The 16,550-nt window shown below is 53.1% G+C and overlaps 1 protein-coding gene across 8 annotated transcripts in view; it reads right to left on the bottom strand.

Annotated features, from left to right (window-relative positions):
- The window catches only part of IQSEC3 (IQ motif and Sec7 domain ArfGEF 3), a 112,990-nt gene that overhangs the window by 9,560 nt on the left and 86,880 nt on the right, over window positions 1-16,550 (bottom strand). For all 8 annotated transcript variants that reach the window (XM_054526627.2, XM_024256867.2, XM_054526628.1 and 5 more), the window contains exons 6-11: window positions 11,433-11,555; window positions 10,882-11,048; window positions 6,487-6,626; window positions 5,150-5,275; window positions 3,213-3,312; window positions 2,856-3,017 (exon numbers count right to left, since the gene is read on the bottom strand). In XM_054526627.2, the coding sequence (XP_054382602.1) occupies window positions 2,856-3,017; window positions 3,213-3,312; window positions 5,150-5,275; window positions 6,487-6,626; window positions 10,882-11,048; window positions 11,433-11,555 (818 nt within the window). The remainder of the gene's footprint in view (window positions 1-2,855; window positions 3,018-3,212; window positions 3,313-5,149; window positions 5,276-6,486; window positions 6,627-10,881; window positions 11,049-11,432; window positions 11,556-16,550) is intronic.

Here is a 16,550-nt window from a genome sequence, read left to right as displayed (position 1 = left end):
AACTGCCTGGGTTTGAACCCCGGTTCTGACACTCCCTGGCTGTGTGGCTTTAGGCAAGTTACCCAACCTCTCCATGCCTCACTCGAGAGGACAGCCATGCCCACTTCACGGTGTCATTAAGAGGACTGCGTGGGGAGGTACACATAAAGCACAAGGCCTGGCTAGTGACCCGTACTCCATAAGTATTAAGGTTCGTGCGAAAGTAATGGCAAAAACCACAATTACTTTCGCACCAACCTGTATCAGTTTTGTTACATTGTGTGAAAAGCACTTGGCACAGCAGAGCCTGCTGACAGGGGCGACACCCCACCTCTCCACCCGGCGCCTGGGAGGACGGAGCCTGCCTGGCCGGCTGAGCCTCCGCAAGGTGTTCAAAGCTCTCCCAAGGAGGAAAGTCCATACCGAGGGTGTGGAAGCTGCAAGCCTGCGAGGCCAGGACATCTGTCTAAGTACTCAATTTTAATTCCTCTCACTGGATTGGAAACCTGTTCCTTCTTGTTCTTCTCTCAGTGGAGCTGCAGAACTGCCGGCTGCCATCCTTGGAGATTTGACATGATTATTAAATCACTCCTCCCGCTTCTCTTTTCCAGGAGACATAACTCAAGTTCCTTTTATTAAAGCTACTCTCCTGGGCTCCATTTTCAGTCTCTCTGGTTGTCTAGAAACCAGGGACACTGAACTGTAGGCCCCCAAGCCAGAACAATTTGTCCTGATTGCCTCAATCACACCATCCCATCGATCAATGCTAAATATTTTTACTGAACTGAGAGTTGTTTCTCTCCCCACAGAGGGGCTCTCTGGGCTTTGGAGAAATTAGCATCATAATTACAAGTCAGGAGTCCTGGGCCACTGGATGCAAACCTTGGTTTGTCACTGACTATGAACTTGGACAACTTCCCTAAGTGCTTTTAGCCTGTTTCTTTATTTGTAAAATGATGCCCACTGTGGAAAGCTGTTGTGAGAATTAGTCCTCAATAAATGGTAGCTGATACTGTTTTCCATTTTCTTTTCTTTTTTGTAGAGACGAGGCCTTGCTGTGTTGCCCAGGCTGTTCTTGAGCTTCTGGGTTCAAGCAATCCTCTCTCCTGAGCTTCCCAGAGTGCTAGGATTACAGGTGTGAGCCACTGAGCTCAGCCCATTTTCTTTTTTTTTTCCTGGCTTTCTTTCCTCCCCGTCTCCCTGGCCTGCCCTTCCTCTTCCCTCAGCTGTTCCTTCCCTTTCTCTCCAGTGAAGACTAAAGGCCAAGCATGAGCCTTTCTTCCTGCTCTTTTACCCTTGAGGCAGCAGGAGAGGATATTCACCTCCTGACATGACAGATTCTGACGCTATCTGCTCCTCTGTGACTTTGGGAAGCGGGGTACGTGCTGCTCCTGGGCTGATGGGGGAAGGTGCCTCTCCCAGCAATGCTGGTGCCACTTGGTGTGCTACGGCCCCCCAGGGCAGTGCGGAGCCATCTGGGACAGTTAGACAATGAGAGAAGTGAAGCCATTTCAAGGTGCTTCCTTGAAAATGCTCCAGAACAACAGCAGAGGCGGCCTCTCTGGGGATCCAGTCCAGCCCTTGAAAAGAATCTGTTTGTTTCACCACTGAACTCAAATAAGCCAACAGACTGAAGGAAGGGAGTTTCCATGCACCCCTTCCCACCAAGCAGTTACCTGAGTTCTAGAGTCCAGGCTGATGGGTCTCATTTTACCCTGGTTTAAATTGTTTCCTTAGAAAAAATAAACAGAACCTCTTCTCTCACTCTCGAGTGGAAAGTGTAGAATCAAACGTAAATGAAAATGACAGCTTCTAACATGCGCGACCTGGACACACGGCTGAACTCCGAGCCTCAGCTGTAGAGTGGGGTCAGTGCACCTACCTTGCAGCGTCACTATGAGGATCCACAGAACAGAAATAAACTGCTTAGTGTGTAGCAGGAGCCTCAACAATGATGATTCAAAAGCACCAGCCTGTCACATTGATCCCCTGCTCAAAAACTCTCCCTGCCTTTCCTAGCGCCTAATGGACAGATATTAATTTAGAAACACTTTTTAACTAAGTGGCCATAGAGGCAGGCCTGAAGCCTATTTTCATTTTCTGTTTTAGTTTCTGAATCTGTTCTTATTCAGTCTTCCCTTAAAGGCTATCTGGAGCCTCTGTGATGCTTAATCAGTACAAGCTTGCAGATGGGTACAGGTTGCAGGCCCTTGCCGCTCTTCCCTTAACCCCAAAGCGGCCAGTAAACCACCTAGACATAGAAAGAGACCCACATATTCTCTAAAATGCCTGAATGGAACAATCTAGAATCTAAGCATTCCTCAGAGGAACAGAGACTACTGTAAGATGTGGGATAGTAAGAAGGCAGCCTAGACTCTTCAAAAGGACAATGTTTTGAAAAAAAATAAAGTGGAGGGATGATTCAAGATTAAAAGAGAGTGAAGAAATGAGGCCAACCAGATGCAATGTACAGACTTGGGCCACAGCGGGGCAGGTAACAGCAGACGGTTTGGTGGGAAGGAAAGCACCAGAGTCCCATGGGCCTGCCTGGCCAGCTCGCTTGGTCATCCTAGTAAAACAGCAGAGCTCTCTGTTCCAAGAGGCCCACGTGCAGCCCCACGTGCCTGCTGATCTGTGTACACACGTGTGTGCATTCTAGCAAGCCTCACTTTAATTGTGAAGAAACATGGGAACTGGTGCTCCCACCCGGGCTGTGGGAGTGTGGTGCGGGGGGGCCTGGAGACGGGGAGGGTCCGAAGTGGGGCCAGGGCAGGGCCGCGCTGCTCCCTGGAGTCAGGCATGTCTGTCTCAAGCTGCCCCTGTCCCTTGCTGAATGGGAACCCCCACCAGCTGCCTCAGGGAGCCCGCGTCCTTACACTCTATCCGGATCTGCTCCAGCTCCGTCACCTCAGCAATGGACTCCTTCAGGTCCTCCACGAACTTCTGCATCTCATCTGAGCCCAGGGCACAGAAATGCAGCACCTGCTTCTTCTCGGAGCCCGAGAGCGGGGTCACCAGTGTGATGCCATGAGAGTAATCTGGAAAGCAGACCCCAGGCCCCCAGTGGGCTGTGAGCAGCAGCAGCCGAGGGCTGGAGCCAGCCAGACATGAGGAGGGCGTGGGGTCTCATGCCTCCATCCACTCTGCTGTCCAGCCCTTCTCCCTCAACTCGCCCCAGCCATTTCATTCATTCATTCCTTCTCAAAGACTTACACTGGCTGTCAAAGACTTACACTCATTCTCAAAGAGGTGGAACTGCATGCCCAGCAGGCCAACTGACTTGCAGAAGGTGTACGTGGAGGAGCTCTTCTTCTTCGGACAAAGTTTGAGAATCTGTTCAGGAGAGGGAAATAGACAGGCACTGATGAGCACTCATGGACACACGGATGCACAAACACCCGGGGGTTGCATGAGCACACAAACCCTGCAGTGATGAATGTGCACATACAGGTACAGATATACATACATGTGCACACACTACCCCAAAATGTGCTTCTTCACTGCACAAAACCCTACAGTGGTTATTCCCTCTGTACTTAGAAGCCAAGCCACGGCGCCTGAGCTGGCCTGTAAAACCCACCTGATGTGGTCCTTGCCTTACTCTGGCCTTCTGCCCAAGCCACGGTGTCCTCCCTTCTGTAGCTTGAGAAGGGCAAGCTCAGTTCCACTGTGGGCCCCTCGCATATGCTGTTCCCACTCCACAGCTCTCCCGGCAGATTTTGCACGGCTGCATTACTCTCATTACTTAAGTCTCAAATGCTACCTCCTTAGAGATACCTTCCTGGACCACCTCCTCTAAAAAGCAAACCAAAGCAAGCCCAAACCTGGCCCTTAACTCCAGTCACTCTCTGTACTATCACCTGGTTTGTGGCCTTCATAGTGCCTTCCCCCAATCTGATATTATCTTGTTTGTCTGTTTCTTAATTATTTTCTATCTCCTTCCCCTACTACAATGAAAGCTCGTTTTAGTAAAGTCGTCTGGTTGCTTAATCAACAAATTTCTATTCAGCAGCTTCTGTGAGCTGAGCCCTGGAGATACAGGAGAACTCAGGACAGAGCCCCTGCCCTTAAGGTGCTTATGGAATGTGGAGTGTCACCGTGCCCATCAGGTGATCAAACAATAAAGTATAACAGCAAAAAAACAAAACCAAGGTGCTAAGTGTTTTGAAGAAAATGAAATAGGATAAGGAATCAAAGTGATTTGAGACTTGAATGAAAAGAAGGAGGCAAGAGGAGGGTGCAAGGTCTGGAGGAGCTTTGCAAGAAGGAGCAGCAAGTACAAAGGCCTGGCCCACGGGAGGGAGGCGGCTCACAGGGCTGAGGAGAAGGCAGGGTTAGGGTTAGGGAAAAGGGACACGTGGCCTAATGTTCACTCCAGAGAGATCACGCTGCTGCTCTTAGGGGGGTGAACCCTAGAGGTGGGGAGAGCCGTTTGGAGGCTGATGTGGTTCACTGAGTGCACCAGGCGTGCACTAAGACTGTAGTAGTGCGTGGTGAGAGGTGGTTCAGGCTTGTGATCACTTTAGAGGCAGTGCCAATGTGGCTCATGGATAGAGAGGGCCGGTGCAAGGGAGACACGAGTCCTGCTCCAGTCCTGCTCACCAGTTTTCCAGACCTACAATGATGCCTGGCACATGGTCAACACTGATCAAATATTTGTTGAATGGATACTTGTTTTCAAAGAGCAAAAAAAGTATCTGTGGGTACAGATGTGTGTATGTGTGCGCATACACACACATACACACACACACACACACACAGAGATACACCAGCCTCGCCTAGGTCCAGGGACAGAGCATGCCCCACCTAGGCCCTGTTCCTCCCAGGCCCTGGGGTGTGAGCACAGCCCTGTGCACTCCCTGCCCTGGGCTTCCTGTAACGTGGAGAGGCCAATGGTCTGGGATCCAGTTCGTTAACAGTTTGTGCAACCATGAGCAGATCATCTGACGTCTCGGTGTCATGACTTACGAAGTAGGAGTTAGCATGTCTGCCTGAGCCCTCTCACACCCACGGTGTGAACGCACCACGAAGGCAGATCTGTCTCACGGAACAGGCATTCCGTCTGAAACCTCTGGGCGTCCTTTCCTGCCCACTTCAGGGACTCTGCCCAGGCTGATCAGGGCGGCAGGCAGCCCCAGCCTAGCCCAGTCCCGGGGCGGGGGCCACTCACCACCAGCAGGTCGTTGAAGAGGAACACCTCCCTCTGATGCGCTGCCTGCTTCTGCAGCTTGTTCACGTCCGTCACCTCAAAGAGCCGGCTGCAGCACACCAAGCGGCGGTGGGGCACCGACAGCACCTGCACGCGGGCGTGGCGCTCAGTGGGAGAGACCAGAGGCCTCGAGGCCTCCCCACCCACGCGCCCATTTTCCAGAAGAGGAGACGGGGCCCAGGGAGAGGGGAGGGGCTCCGGTTCCGTGGAGGGAGAGGGGAGGGGCTCTGGTTCTGTCGTGGGGCCTGGACTTGACTCTCATCCTTCTCTCTCCTCGTCTGAGGCTCTTTCCCTCGCACGCTCATCCCCGTCCCAGGGCTCATCCCTGTCATGCTTCTTGGGGAGCACGGCCAGAGAAGGGGTCCACTAAGCCACAATAAATGAGGGGATAGAGGGACAGGAATAGGAAATTGAGAAGAGCTTTCAGGCTGTTCCAACCCAGCCACTGTCAACCTGCTTCCCTCCATAACCTTGAGGGCATCCCTGTCCCAGGCTGTGGCCTGCAGATATGATACCTCCACCCTTTCTCTACTGCACAGATGCAAGTGTGCAAGAGCGAAGGGATCACAGAGACACCTGGCATCTACTTCAGCGTGTAAGACAAACCAGTTGCTTGCAACCCGACAGATGCTAAGACCTCAGCAATAAAGGCTCTCAAAGCAGAAAAGGCTGTCCCTCCACAGACTGGGAGGCGGCAGCCCAGTGCAGGGCCTCAGAAGAGGTCTCCAAACTCTCCCACACTGTCCCCTGAGGCAACAATATGAGGAGGAGGAACTGGAACCCCCATGACATCCTTTATAGTATAAAGTGTAGTAGCCTACAGAGAAGGCCCACTTTAAAAATCATGGCAGGCTTGGAACATGCTGCCTGGGACACAGGTCACTACCAATAGGGCAAATCTATGGTGATGCCACAGCCTAGAGTCTGTTGAGCCCATTTCCTGCCTTCTACTCATCAGGACCATCCAGGAATGCCTGGTAGTCATGCTGTCCTAGGAAAGAGATACTAAATCTCATCTGGCTACCCAGATGCTTCCACCCTAGACCACTGGGCAGTCCTTCTTGACATCTCATCTCCGTCTCTCCTGCTGCAGTATCTGGTGGCAAGAGGCAATGAGGAAATCAGGCAAGAAAAAAAAAAAAAGAGATGCAGTGTCCGGCACACAGTAGGTACTCCATAACTATCATGTGAATGAATACGGAAAAAGAGTTTTGGAAAGGTAAGGAGGAGAATGGGAAGAGATGCCAGGAAGAAAGAAGGGAAAGGAGATGGGAGATAGGTGGCTTGTGGACACTCACTGTTTTCATGCCCACAATGGACTTCTCCACCTTGGTGACGTACGTGACGTGGTCCTCATTGGACTTCAGCTCCTTCTGCTGTATCCTCTCATAGATGCCTACCACCAGCTCCCTGGGGATGTCAGCGCCATCGTCCACACCTAACAACGTGGGGGGGCAGGGGCGGTGGTGGGGTTGGGAGGGAGGGTGTCAGAGCCCTGCAGCCACACAGAAGAGACACCCATCCAGCCTGGAGCTCCCCGGGGGTGGCCTTGGTTTTTGCCATGCCTTCAATCGCTGGTGCTTCATACCCATTCAATTAAGAACAAGTTCCTTAGCCAGGCACCAAAACTAATGATGTGATGTGGCCCCAACACACATTTCCTGCCTCACCTCCTGATGTTCCTCAACCAGAGTCTTCGCACCCACCTCCCAGGCCTCTTTCCTGATGGCAGATACAGCCTCCATGTTCCCGCGAACCCTCTGTGCCTCTGCAGTTCTACGGTCTTCCTTGTGTTTGTCTCACCCCCCAGCTCCACCCCACCACTCCAGCATCATAAGGAGGTTCTGTTTCGTTCTCTTTTGGATCTTCCTCCTCCTGGGCTCTCCTCTCCCCTCCAGTACGGAGCATGGCGTTGAGGGCTTAGTCTTTGAAGAGATTCCTCCCTCACTGGGAGCAGTGGGGGAGCAGGCAGACCCCTGGCAATGCAGGCGAGGACACCCCTGTCCCACCTCCTGCTTCATAGTAATGATAAAACTCGGGCAACAAAAAAACACTGGCAGGAAATATGCCAACAAGAAAACACATTTCTTTTGGAGAAACAGGCGATTAAAATATCTTCTTTCTACTATTTTCAAATCTTTCTTTAATGACTATATGCTTCTTTTATAAGAGGGAAAAATTAAAAATAAAACAACTTTGGCAAGCATCTCTCAAAGGAGTGTTCCCAGCTACTGAAAGGACACCATGCCTTCCATGCACAGCTCCCTGCCTGTTCTGGCTTCTTCCACGTCTGAACTTGGTTCTTAAAGTCAGGCAAATGAGCCATGCAGCAGCCAAGGAGGCTGAAAGAAATCAGGCTGCGGGTAAGAAAAAGCAAGGAGAAAGGCTGAGTATATGGATGCCCCCAGTTCAAGGTGGCAGGCTGCATGCCTCTGCTGCTTCTGAATACTCAGGAGAAAGGAATCTTTTAGAAAAGCATAAACCCACAAAGACAGAGAACAGGAGCAAAGGCACAGGCACCCCAGGACGTGGAAAGTGGATAAATAAGTGGATGGATTTAGCAAACCTGAGAAAGCTGAAACCTAGACCAGCAGAGAGGCTAGAAGCCGCTCGAACACCACACAGCCACCAAAAGGCTTAGAGCTGGTGGTAACAGCAGCCCCTAAAAGCGAAGGTGAAGGTGGGCTGGAAATAGGAAAACAGGTTGAAAATGGGTTAGAAAGCTTCTGGGCTTCCCTGTCCCCTCCTCACTCCAGCAGAAGACTGGGGGTCCATTCTCTGGAATTCTGAGATGAGGGACCCCCACACCCAGCCAAGGGTGGGACTCTGCTGAATACTGGGGGATGAAGTTGATACCTATATATTAACCCTGAACCCCACTTCCCACTTAAAGATCTCAGAACTCTAGCAGCCAGAATCATACATTCTGGTCAACAGATTGGACATTTATCTTCTGGGTATCAGGCAGAACAAGAAAAAAATATCTCCAGATACTGCAGTAGGGTCTCCCAGTGAAATGGCTGAACTAAATCACCCTACAAGAAAGCCTACCAGCCAGCAGTCTCCACCTGTGTTCACAGTCATTCATCAGCTTTCTGGTGGCTCACTCTTAAATATGAATGAACAACCAGATTTCATCAAGTGTATTGGGAAAGTCTATACCAGGAAAGAGAAAGAAATACCGGGGGGGGGGGGGGGAACAGAAAAAAGGACTCCAGAAGAAATAGAGGCAAGCAGGGAGAAAAAAAAACAAACCAATATTAATATCTTCACCGAGATGGGAGAAGATATTGCACCTACAAAGCAAGAATAAAATGCTATAAAAGAGGAACATTGAGAGGACAAAAGAGACCTATTGAGAATGAAAAATATGACAGCAGGAATGAAAAACTTGGTAGGAGACACGAAAGATGGCACTGAGGGACATTTTCCAGAAAGTCAAGGAAGTAAACAAAGACGGCAGGTAGAAAACTATAAAAGTTACGAGGATCAGACTAGGAGATCCACCAACAGAATAGCAGGAGTTCAAGAAAGAGAGTCCAGAGAAATTGGAGGGCAGAAATGATCAAATACAACATTTAAGAAAACTTCCCATGACCGGAGGACATGAGTTTCTAGATGGAAAGGACCAGTCCAGCCCTGGGCATGATGGATGGAAGAAGAACTGTAGCAAGGCACATCATTGTGAAAATCCAGAACACGAAGGGCAGGCAGAAGAACCTGCAAGCTTTCAGAGAGAGAGAAAGAGTAACAGACAAAAGGCCAGCAGCTGGGATGGCAGAGCAGCACTGGCAGCTAAAACACAATGCAGCAATAATGCCTTTGAAATCCCGATTGGTGTGTTTTGAGGCTGGAATTCTATCCCCAGCCAAACTCCCAAACAAGGGCAAAGACAGAAAAAGATATATTCAGAAATGCAAGTTCTCAAAAATGGCCTTTTCTCTGGAAGTAAACGAAAAATGAGGAAGCTCTGACATGCAGGAACCAGGAATCTATCATAAGAGCAAGGGAAGGAGGGCCCAGGATGCTGGCTGTGCCCTGGCCTGGCCACTGTCCAGACTGCAGCAGGACCAGAGGCTCCCGGAAGATGACCCTCCTGCACCACCTCCTGGGTCTGGATGTATGGAGAGGAGCTTGATACATAGGGTGGGAAGTTGGGGCTGAATCAGGGGAGGTCCTCAGAGAGTTAAGCAAATGGAAAGAGAAGCATTAGCTCCAAGGAAAGTATAGATGAAGGGAGTTGCAATCATTCTGCACTTGCAGACTCAGCTTTGGAGTGTGTGTGCAGAGCCTTAATAACATGAGCACTGACATGAGTGGGATGGGTCGGGGAAGGTGGACGAAAGAGGGCTAAATCCTTACATTCTATAATGGGGAATTAATAGATAATGCTTAAAATAAAAATAATTAACAAGGGCCAGGCATGGTGGCTCATGCCTGTAATCCCAGCACTTTGGGAGGATGAGGCAGGCGGATCACCTGAGGTCAGGAGTTCAAAACCAGCCTGTTCAACATGGTGAAACCTCATCTGCTCTAAAAATATAAAAATTAGCTGGGTGTGGTGGTGCACGCCTGTAATCCCAGCTACCTGGGAGGCTGAGCCATAAGAATTGCTTGAACCTGAGAGGTGGAGGTTGCAGTGAGCTGAGATTGCACCACTGCACTCCAGCCTGGGCAACAGAAGTAATAATTAACAAGAGGCAGTGTATAAAAGAGACCAGATACCAAAGTATAAATACCGTATGGCCCTATTTAGATGAAGCTCAAGGACGGGCGGGACTCGTCAATGGCGATAAAAGGCAGAACAGTTGTTACTCTTGGGCAAATGTATTGACTGGGACGGGACAGGAGAGAACATTCTGGGCAGGTGAAAATGATCCAGATCAAGATCTGGGTGTGATGACACAGTGCACATGACCGTACACATTCATCAAACTTCAGGCTTACACACTCACAGTATGGCCTTTATGCCAGTTAAAAAAAGAGAGAGAAAAAAATGAAGCAGAAGCCTGCGGTTTATCGATACAGAAGAAACACAAATAGCTAAAAAAGTCAAAAGTGGTTGCCTCTGGAGAAGGTGAGTGGTGAGAAGGGCAGGGACTAATTTTTTTCTGTGATAAGCCTTGCAGGATTATTTGACTTTATTAAATTATGTGGATGTATAACTTTGATTCTTTTAAAGGGTAAAAAAAAAAAAAAAAAAAAAAAAAAAACAATTGAGCACACATCACACTCTGCCAGTCCTGGTTTGCTCCCTGCCAGGCAGTGCGCTGCATCGATGAGAGAAGGACTTGCCAGCTGGCGCCATACAGTTATCTGCAAGGCTGACTTAAATGGACCCAGGGCCCTGCTCCTGGCTCCTTCCTCATAAGTTGTGGAGGGGAAGGGCTGGCACCACTTGAGCCACCAGCTCTGGTGTCAGGGGCCTAGAGGCCAACCATGTTCCATCGAGGGCAAGAGGCACCGCCCAAGGGCGCTTGCTGTTTGGTAGAGCGGTGGCGGTGGCAGGCTGCATGCCGGAAACTCCCCAGCCGCCTGCCTCACAAGTAATATTCCCAGCTTGCTATGGGTGACCAGGCCCAGACAGCAGGTGACGATCTGTGATAGGGGCTCAGACTCACAGAGTGCATGCTTCACAGAACGGGGCCTGAGCCGTGGCCTTGCCCCTCCTGCCCCAGTGCCCATCTCCTCACCTCGAAGGTTTCGGATGAAGTCCTCCAGCATCATCTTCCGGTCAGGCTTGATGTTGGGGCTGTACATGTCGGTGTTAAGGAGGATGATGGCGAAGGCGAGGATGAAGATGGTGTCAGGGTTGTGAAACTGCTGCACCACTTCGGGGTTGCACATGCAGTAGCGCTGGCTGTGGGGGGGTCAGATGCAGAGCGGACGCTGAGCCCCTGCCCACCCTCCTCCCGGGCCCAACAAAGGAGGGGGATGTCCAGGGGGTATCCCAGCTCTCCGAAGGCTTTAGGTCCAGGGAGACCACTGTCTGTCCCATACTCTGGTCTTCTTCCCCACACCCCTAAATGCCCCACATTTCCAGCCTGGGGAGCTCGAGGGATCGGTCCCTTTTCTTCCCTTCCCTTCTTTCTCCCCAGCCCACACCCTCCTGCCCACACCAGAAGGGGTGTTTCTGGCCCAACGTCCAACCCTCCTGATGGCATCTCCTGTCTGCCAGGCTCACAGCGGCCCGGCTTCCCCACCCTGGGGTCTGTTGGGGAGTGGAGCTGGGAAGTGGCCTTACCTGAAGGCCTCGATGAGCCGCTCCACCTTCTGGGCCTCCCCCTGCACACGGATGTGCGCCTGGAACTTGCGCAGGGCCTCGTCCAGCTCCATGCTGGAGAAGTCCATCTCGTCCACCACGCAGCTGAGGGCAGGCAGGGAGGGTGTGAGGTCAGGCGGCCCCCTAAGCACCCTCCAACACCCATTCCCGCTGGCCTCCATTCCCAGCCAGGACAGGTGCAGGGCCCCTCAGGCTACTCACCCCCGGGGGTCGCCCTTTAATGCCCCAAGAGGACCATCTCCTCCCACCTGCCACAGTAGCCCTTTCGGATCCCAAACCCTGAGGCCAGGAGAGGCTTTGGTGGCCCAGGACACGGGTGGAGGGAGGCTGAACTCAGATCTTCCGACTCCAAATCCCAATTCCTTCCTTCTTAACCTCAGAGTACCCCAAGCAAAGCTTTCAACATAAATAATACAGTAAACACATTGATTCTTCTGTTCTTTCAGAGACCTGCTAGGAGCCTGTGTTTCTCCCAGGTTTAAATTTCACTTTCTTATTTAGGTCTTGAGGAGGCTGAGTCCTCCGTTGGATCCCTTCTGCTGTAGGCTGACCAGTTAGGAGCAGAGCCCCTCAAGCCCCTGGGGCTTTCTGCAGCCCAGCTCCCCCCAGCTGCCCCAGCCCTCAGGGGGGGCTGTGGTGGGAGGCATGGCCTCTCAAGAGTAAATGACAAATGCGCTTAATGTGAGGGGACAGCGTGACACGCAGGGCCAGATTCTGGTCCGGGCCTCCTGCAAACTTGGTGTGACTCTGGCTCGCCCATTCACTCCTGGGGCCTCCGTGTGACCTTCTGAAAAGGGAGGAGGCTGGAGTCCCTGCTCCCCAAGAGCCTTGCTACCTCTGAAATGCTGCCTCCAACCCGGGGGGGTTTGCCTGTGAATATCCCGAGCTTCAGCGTGTGTGTGTGTGTGTGGGGTCACATGCCAGTTCCCCCAGCTAAGCAGGCGCCTTCCTCTGGTCTAGCCCGATCCAGGGGACTCTGCACTGCAGGGTCTGAGGCCGAACCCTTCCAGCCCCCTCACCCTGCCTCACCCTCCTTTGGGGTGCCCTGTCCCCAGGGCCTTGTGCAGCGAGGCAGGAGCCCAGGCCTGGCAAAGCAGGGGACCCAATGTCCCCTGGGCATTGCTTTCCCTTTGGGAGATGCAGACCAAGCGCGTTAGATTGGGCTCTTGGAGCTGACGTTTGCCCACTCTACACCCACTCACCCCAGTCTCCTCCCACCGGCTATGGCACAGCCCCTGCACACTGCTCCTGACACTGCCCACTGCCGGCAAGCAGCCCCTCTGCCTGCCCAGCACATCAAGGGCATAGCAAACGCCTGCTGAGTGGCCCTGTGATGGTGACATGAGCTCTGAGGTGGACCCACTTCCTCCACAACCTCAGCTTCCATTCGTGCCCACTGCCTAGAAGACTTGGAGACCCCCAACTCTGCCGTCAGTTTTTAGGAGAAAACAAGGGGAGACGCCACAGTGGAGGTGGTCAGGGCCTGGTGGTCCGTGGACTCCGCCTCCCACAGTTTTCTGGGGAGAACAAGGAGAAAAGCGCATCACCGAAGACTCTTAGAAAGGGAGGGGGCGCCGAGAGGGAGTTGGGGGTCTCTCCTCCTCTCCTTTTCCCCTCCCTCCCGAAGGCAGGGCCCATGGCCATCTTCAGGCTGTGAGTTGTCCTTGGCTTGGTCAAAGCCCACTCCTCTCAGGCTTGCTGGTCGGGACAGTGTGCAGGTGAGGGTGGGGCTAGGGGTGGAGGCCAGCATCTTGCCCAAGCATGAGAATTGGCCGCACCAGAATCAGGGCATTTGAGGTTGAGCTGCCGGCTGGCGAACAGGGGCCTCCAGGGCCAGCCAGGCGAGAGGCTGCTCCGGTTTCCCGGTGGCCCTCCTCACCTCCACCCTGCACCCTCTGCAGCCATATGTGAGCGCCAAAGGCCCTATACGGCCACATCTGTGTGTTACCATAGCCCAGCCCATCAGGAGTCAGCAACTGGGCACAACGGAGCCACACAGTGACACTGTCTAGGGCTGGTGACCAAGAGGCTGTGGTCCGATGGGTACAGAGAGAGCCTGGAGGAGGTGAACCAGTGGGGTCACGCAGCAAGGGAGTCAGAGTGTGTGGGCCACAGAGATGGAACGGGGCAGCAAAGGACGAGGAAAGTCTAATTAGACAGAGAGCAAGGAGAGAAAGAGAGGGACAGGCAAGGAGGAAAAGGCAGGAGAAAGATCCCAAAAAGGGAGCAAGACTGGAGACTGAGACAAAGAACAAGCGAAAAACAGAGACAGGGAGGAAGGCGGAAAGACAGAGAGGCACGAGGAGAGAAAGGGACAGGAGGGGAAGAGGAAGAGACAGAAGAAGTCTGGTAGAGATGAAGATGTGAAGTGCGCCGTGGACTGTGGTGGGGGCGGCATGGAGCGGCCGGATCCCATCTTGTCAGCCCAGGGACACTGACTCTTATGAGGCCAAGAAAGAGGCCTGGGTCCTCAGGGCCCCAGAATGGCCCTTGGTCCCTCTGAGTGGCATCCTGCTGCTCCCTAGGACTTGCCCCCATCTGCCATGCACCCACCCCTTCCCTGTTTCTGAAAGCTGAGGTCCTGGCACTCGGCTTCCCACATCCACGTTCCTCCCAGAGCCTCTCTCTGAGTGCCTTCTGCCCCAGGGCTGTGGACCAGGTCTCACCCTGCAATGGTGGGGGTGCCGGGAGGCCCAGGGCACCGTGGGGGCAGCCTTCCGCAAGAGGCAGCGGGAGCAGCTGGTGAGGGTGGGATCTGCCCAGCCAAGCACGATGGCCTAGTTTCCAGCCCTTCACTCAGGTGACAAGCAGCCGTTCACTCACTCAGGGCTGCTGCTAAAAGCCCCATTAGTGAGCCGAGAGCCTGAGAGCCAAGGACCGGGATGGGGGAAGCAGCCAGGTTGAAAGGTCGGCCCACAGAATGGGAGTTGAATACACCCCTCGTGGGCCTCGAGGCGGGGAGGGCTGCAGGGGTGGACACTTGGGCTGTGGAGCTGGAAGGGCCTCTCATCCAACATCTTCCAGTGTGTGCTCTCAGGACCCCACAGCAGAGTCATAGGGTGGTTTGTTAAAATGCAGCTCGCTGGACCCCACCCCAGACCCAGCAAATTAGAATATTTGGGGGCAAGGCCTGGGAATCAGCATTCTCTGCAAGATCTCCAGGTTGTTCCTAAATTGTGAAACCAAAGACTGAGCTGAGTGCAAGGGTAGGCCTCACTGCGGCTTTTAAAGTGAGTCCAGCAACTCACAGGCCACCAGGCAGCCGTCCTTAGGGGCATGTGTCCCCATCTGGCTATCGGGGCTGCTTTTGCATGGGGGTGGTGAGGGAGGGGTGGATGGAGGCATAAGCAGATGTAGTTCTTCCCCTGGCTATGTACCCGCCATCCTGCCTTCCTCCCCTCACTGCATTTGCCACCACAGGGTATCTGTGTTTCATGAACAGGTGCTATTCTGGGTTTCTCAGACCCTGGGGGAAAAAATGACATTTTCTGGCTGTGAAATCCCTAGCTGGAAGGCAGGAAGCTGTGCTGAGTGGTGGGACACTCTACCCTCCTGCCTGAGGAGGCCACTTCCTCACTGGAGAGTTGGGGGTTCGACCAGGTGACCTCTCAGGACTGGGACCTAGAGGCACCGGCCATCTCTGAAGCACTGCAGATGCTCCAACGGCAGGGGGCAGATGACCACAGCAGCACTCCTGGCTGGCTGGTGGCTTCATCCCCACCCTCCTCCGGGGGAATCACTGATCACGTTTGCCTTCCTGATGGGGCCTGTGTCATCCTGGGGAAGGTGGCTGGGGGTGGGACTGTGCTGTCTACCATAAGCCCTGCTCATTCCAGGGTCCCTGTCTCCCTGGAAGCACCTATAAGCCTTGGCCCTCTCCAGCATGAGCCTCCTCTGTTCACTCCCTGAGCATAAGCTTCTGCCTGCACCGTGCCCTCTTTTGCTCCCTCCCCTTCTCTCACTCTCTGTCCCGTTGCTTCTCTTCTTTTGCAGCGTCTACCAGCACTCCTAATCCCCACTTTCCAGCCTTCTTTGCTGCCCTGGAATCCTCATGGGGAGATGAGTGTGGGCAGTTTACCAAATCCATCCTGCAGCCTCCATCCAGGGTGGCCCGGAGTCATCTCTCCTCATGGGTCATCTTTAAGGTAAAGAGCACCACACATTCCCGGGTGGTCTTTTCCGGTGTATCATCTCCCCGTTTTACAGAAGACAAAACTAAGGCCACGCAGCACTTGCCCCACGCTCCCACAGCTAGGAAGAGCAGGCTTTCAGCTTCCTAATCTTGTAAGGCCTCTCCCTGCCCCACTGGGCTGTCTTCTCTTCACTTCTGGGTGTGCGTGGGGTGGCAGGGAGGTCCCTTACTCAATAGGGGGAGTTCTCTCTGAGCTCTCTGTACTGAGTATGGCTCTAAGTGCTTCACTACGTGTGCAATGACCTCATCTTCTCAAGCTTGTGCAATATGAACCATGTACCATGATGTTTTTATTACATATTAGATTGAAGTACACTAGACAGCCAGCCCTGCAGGGGTGCTGCACACATCTCATTCCTTGCTGACATCTCCTGGGGCAGGTGGCCCCCTGTGCCCTCCTCTCCCCCACCTCTCCCTGGCTTTCTGCTGCTCAGTGGCCAGCACTAATGCATGTCTTCTTAGGGGCTGTGATCTTACCCAGATGGCTTGGTGGGGACCTGTGAGAAGCATGTGGACACAGTTACACAGGCGAGCCTATTGGTGCATGCATGGGCAGTCAACACAGGGGCTCTGTGGTCCCCCTGCAGGTTCAGAGCTGGCCTGGGCACCTGGAGCCCACAGCAGGGGTCCATATCCCTGACCTCCTGCCTTCCCCTTTCTGGTGCTTTTTGTGCCCCGTGGCAGTGGCTGGTTGACTCTTTCAGCAACATGCACTGAGTGGCCCCCGTGTGCAAGGCTGTGCGCGGGATCCAGTGAAGCGGCAAGCAACATAGTCTCTGTCTTGGTGGGAGAGACAGGCATTGAACACAGAGTCAAAAATAATTCTTTACCTATAATCATGACAAGTTCTATGTAGGGAAACAATGGTTCCAGGAGAGGACAAAGGA

Source organism: Pongo abelii, chromosome 10, assembly GCF_028885655.2.
Source record: "Pongo abelii isolate AG06213 chromosome 10, NHGRI_mPonAbe1-v2.0_pri, whole genome shotgun sequence".
NCBI classification, from domain to species: Eukaryota; Metazoa; Chordata; class Mammalia; order Primates; family Hominidae; genus Pongo; species Pongo abelii.
Note: the sequence above shows the minus strand (reverse complement) of the source record. Positions and strands in the feature narration are given on the sequence as shown.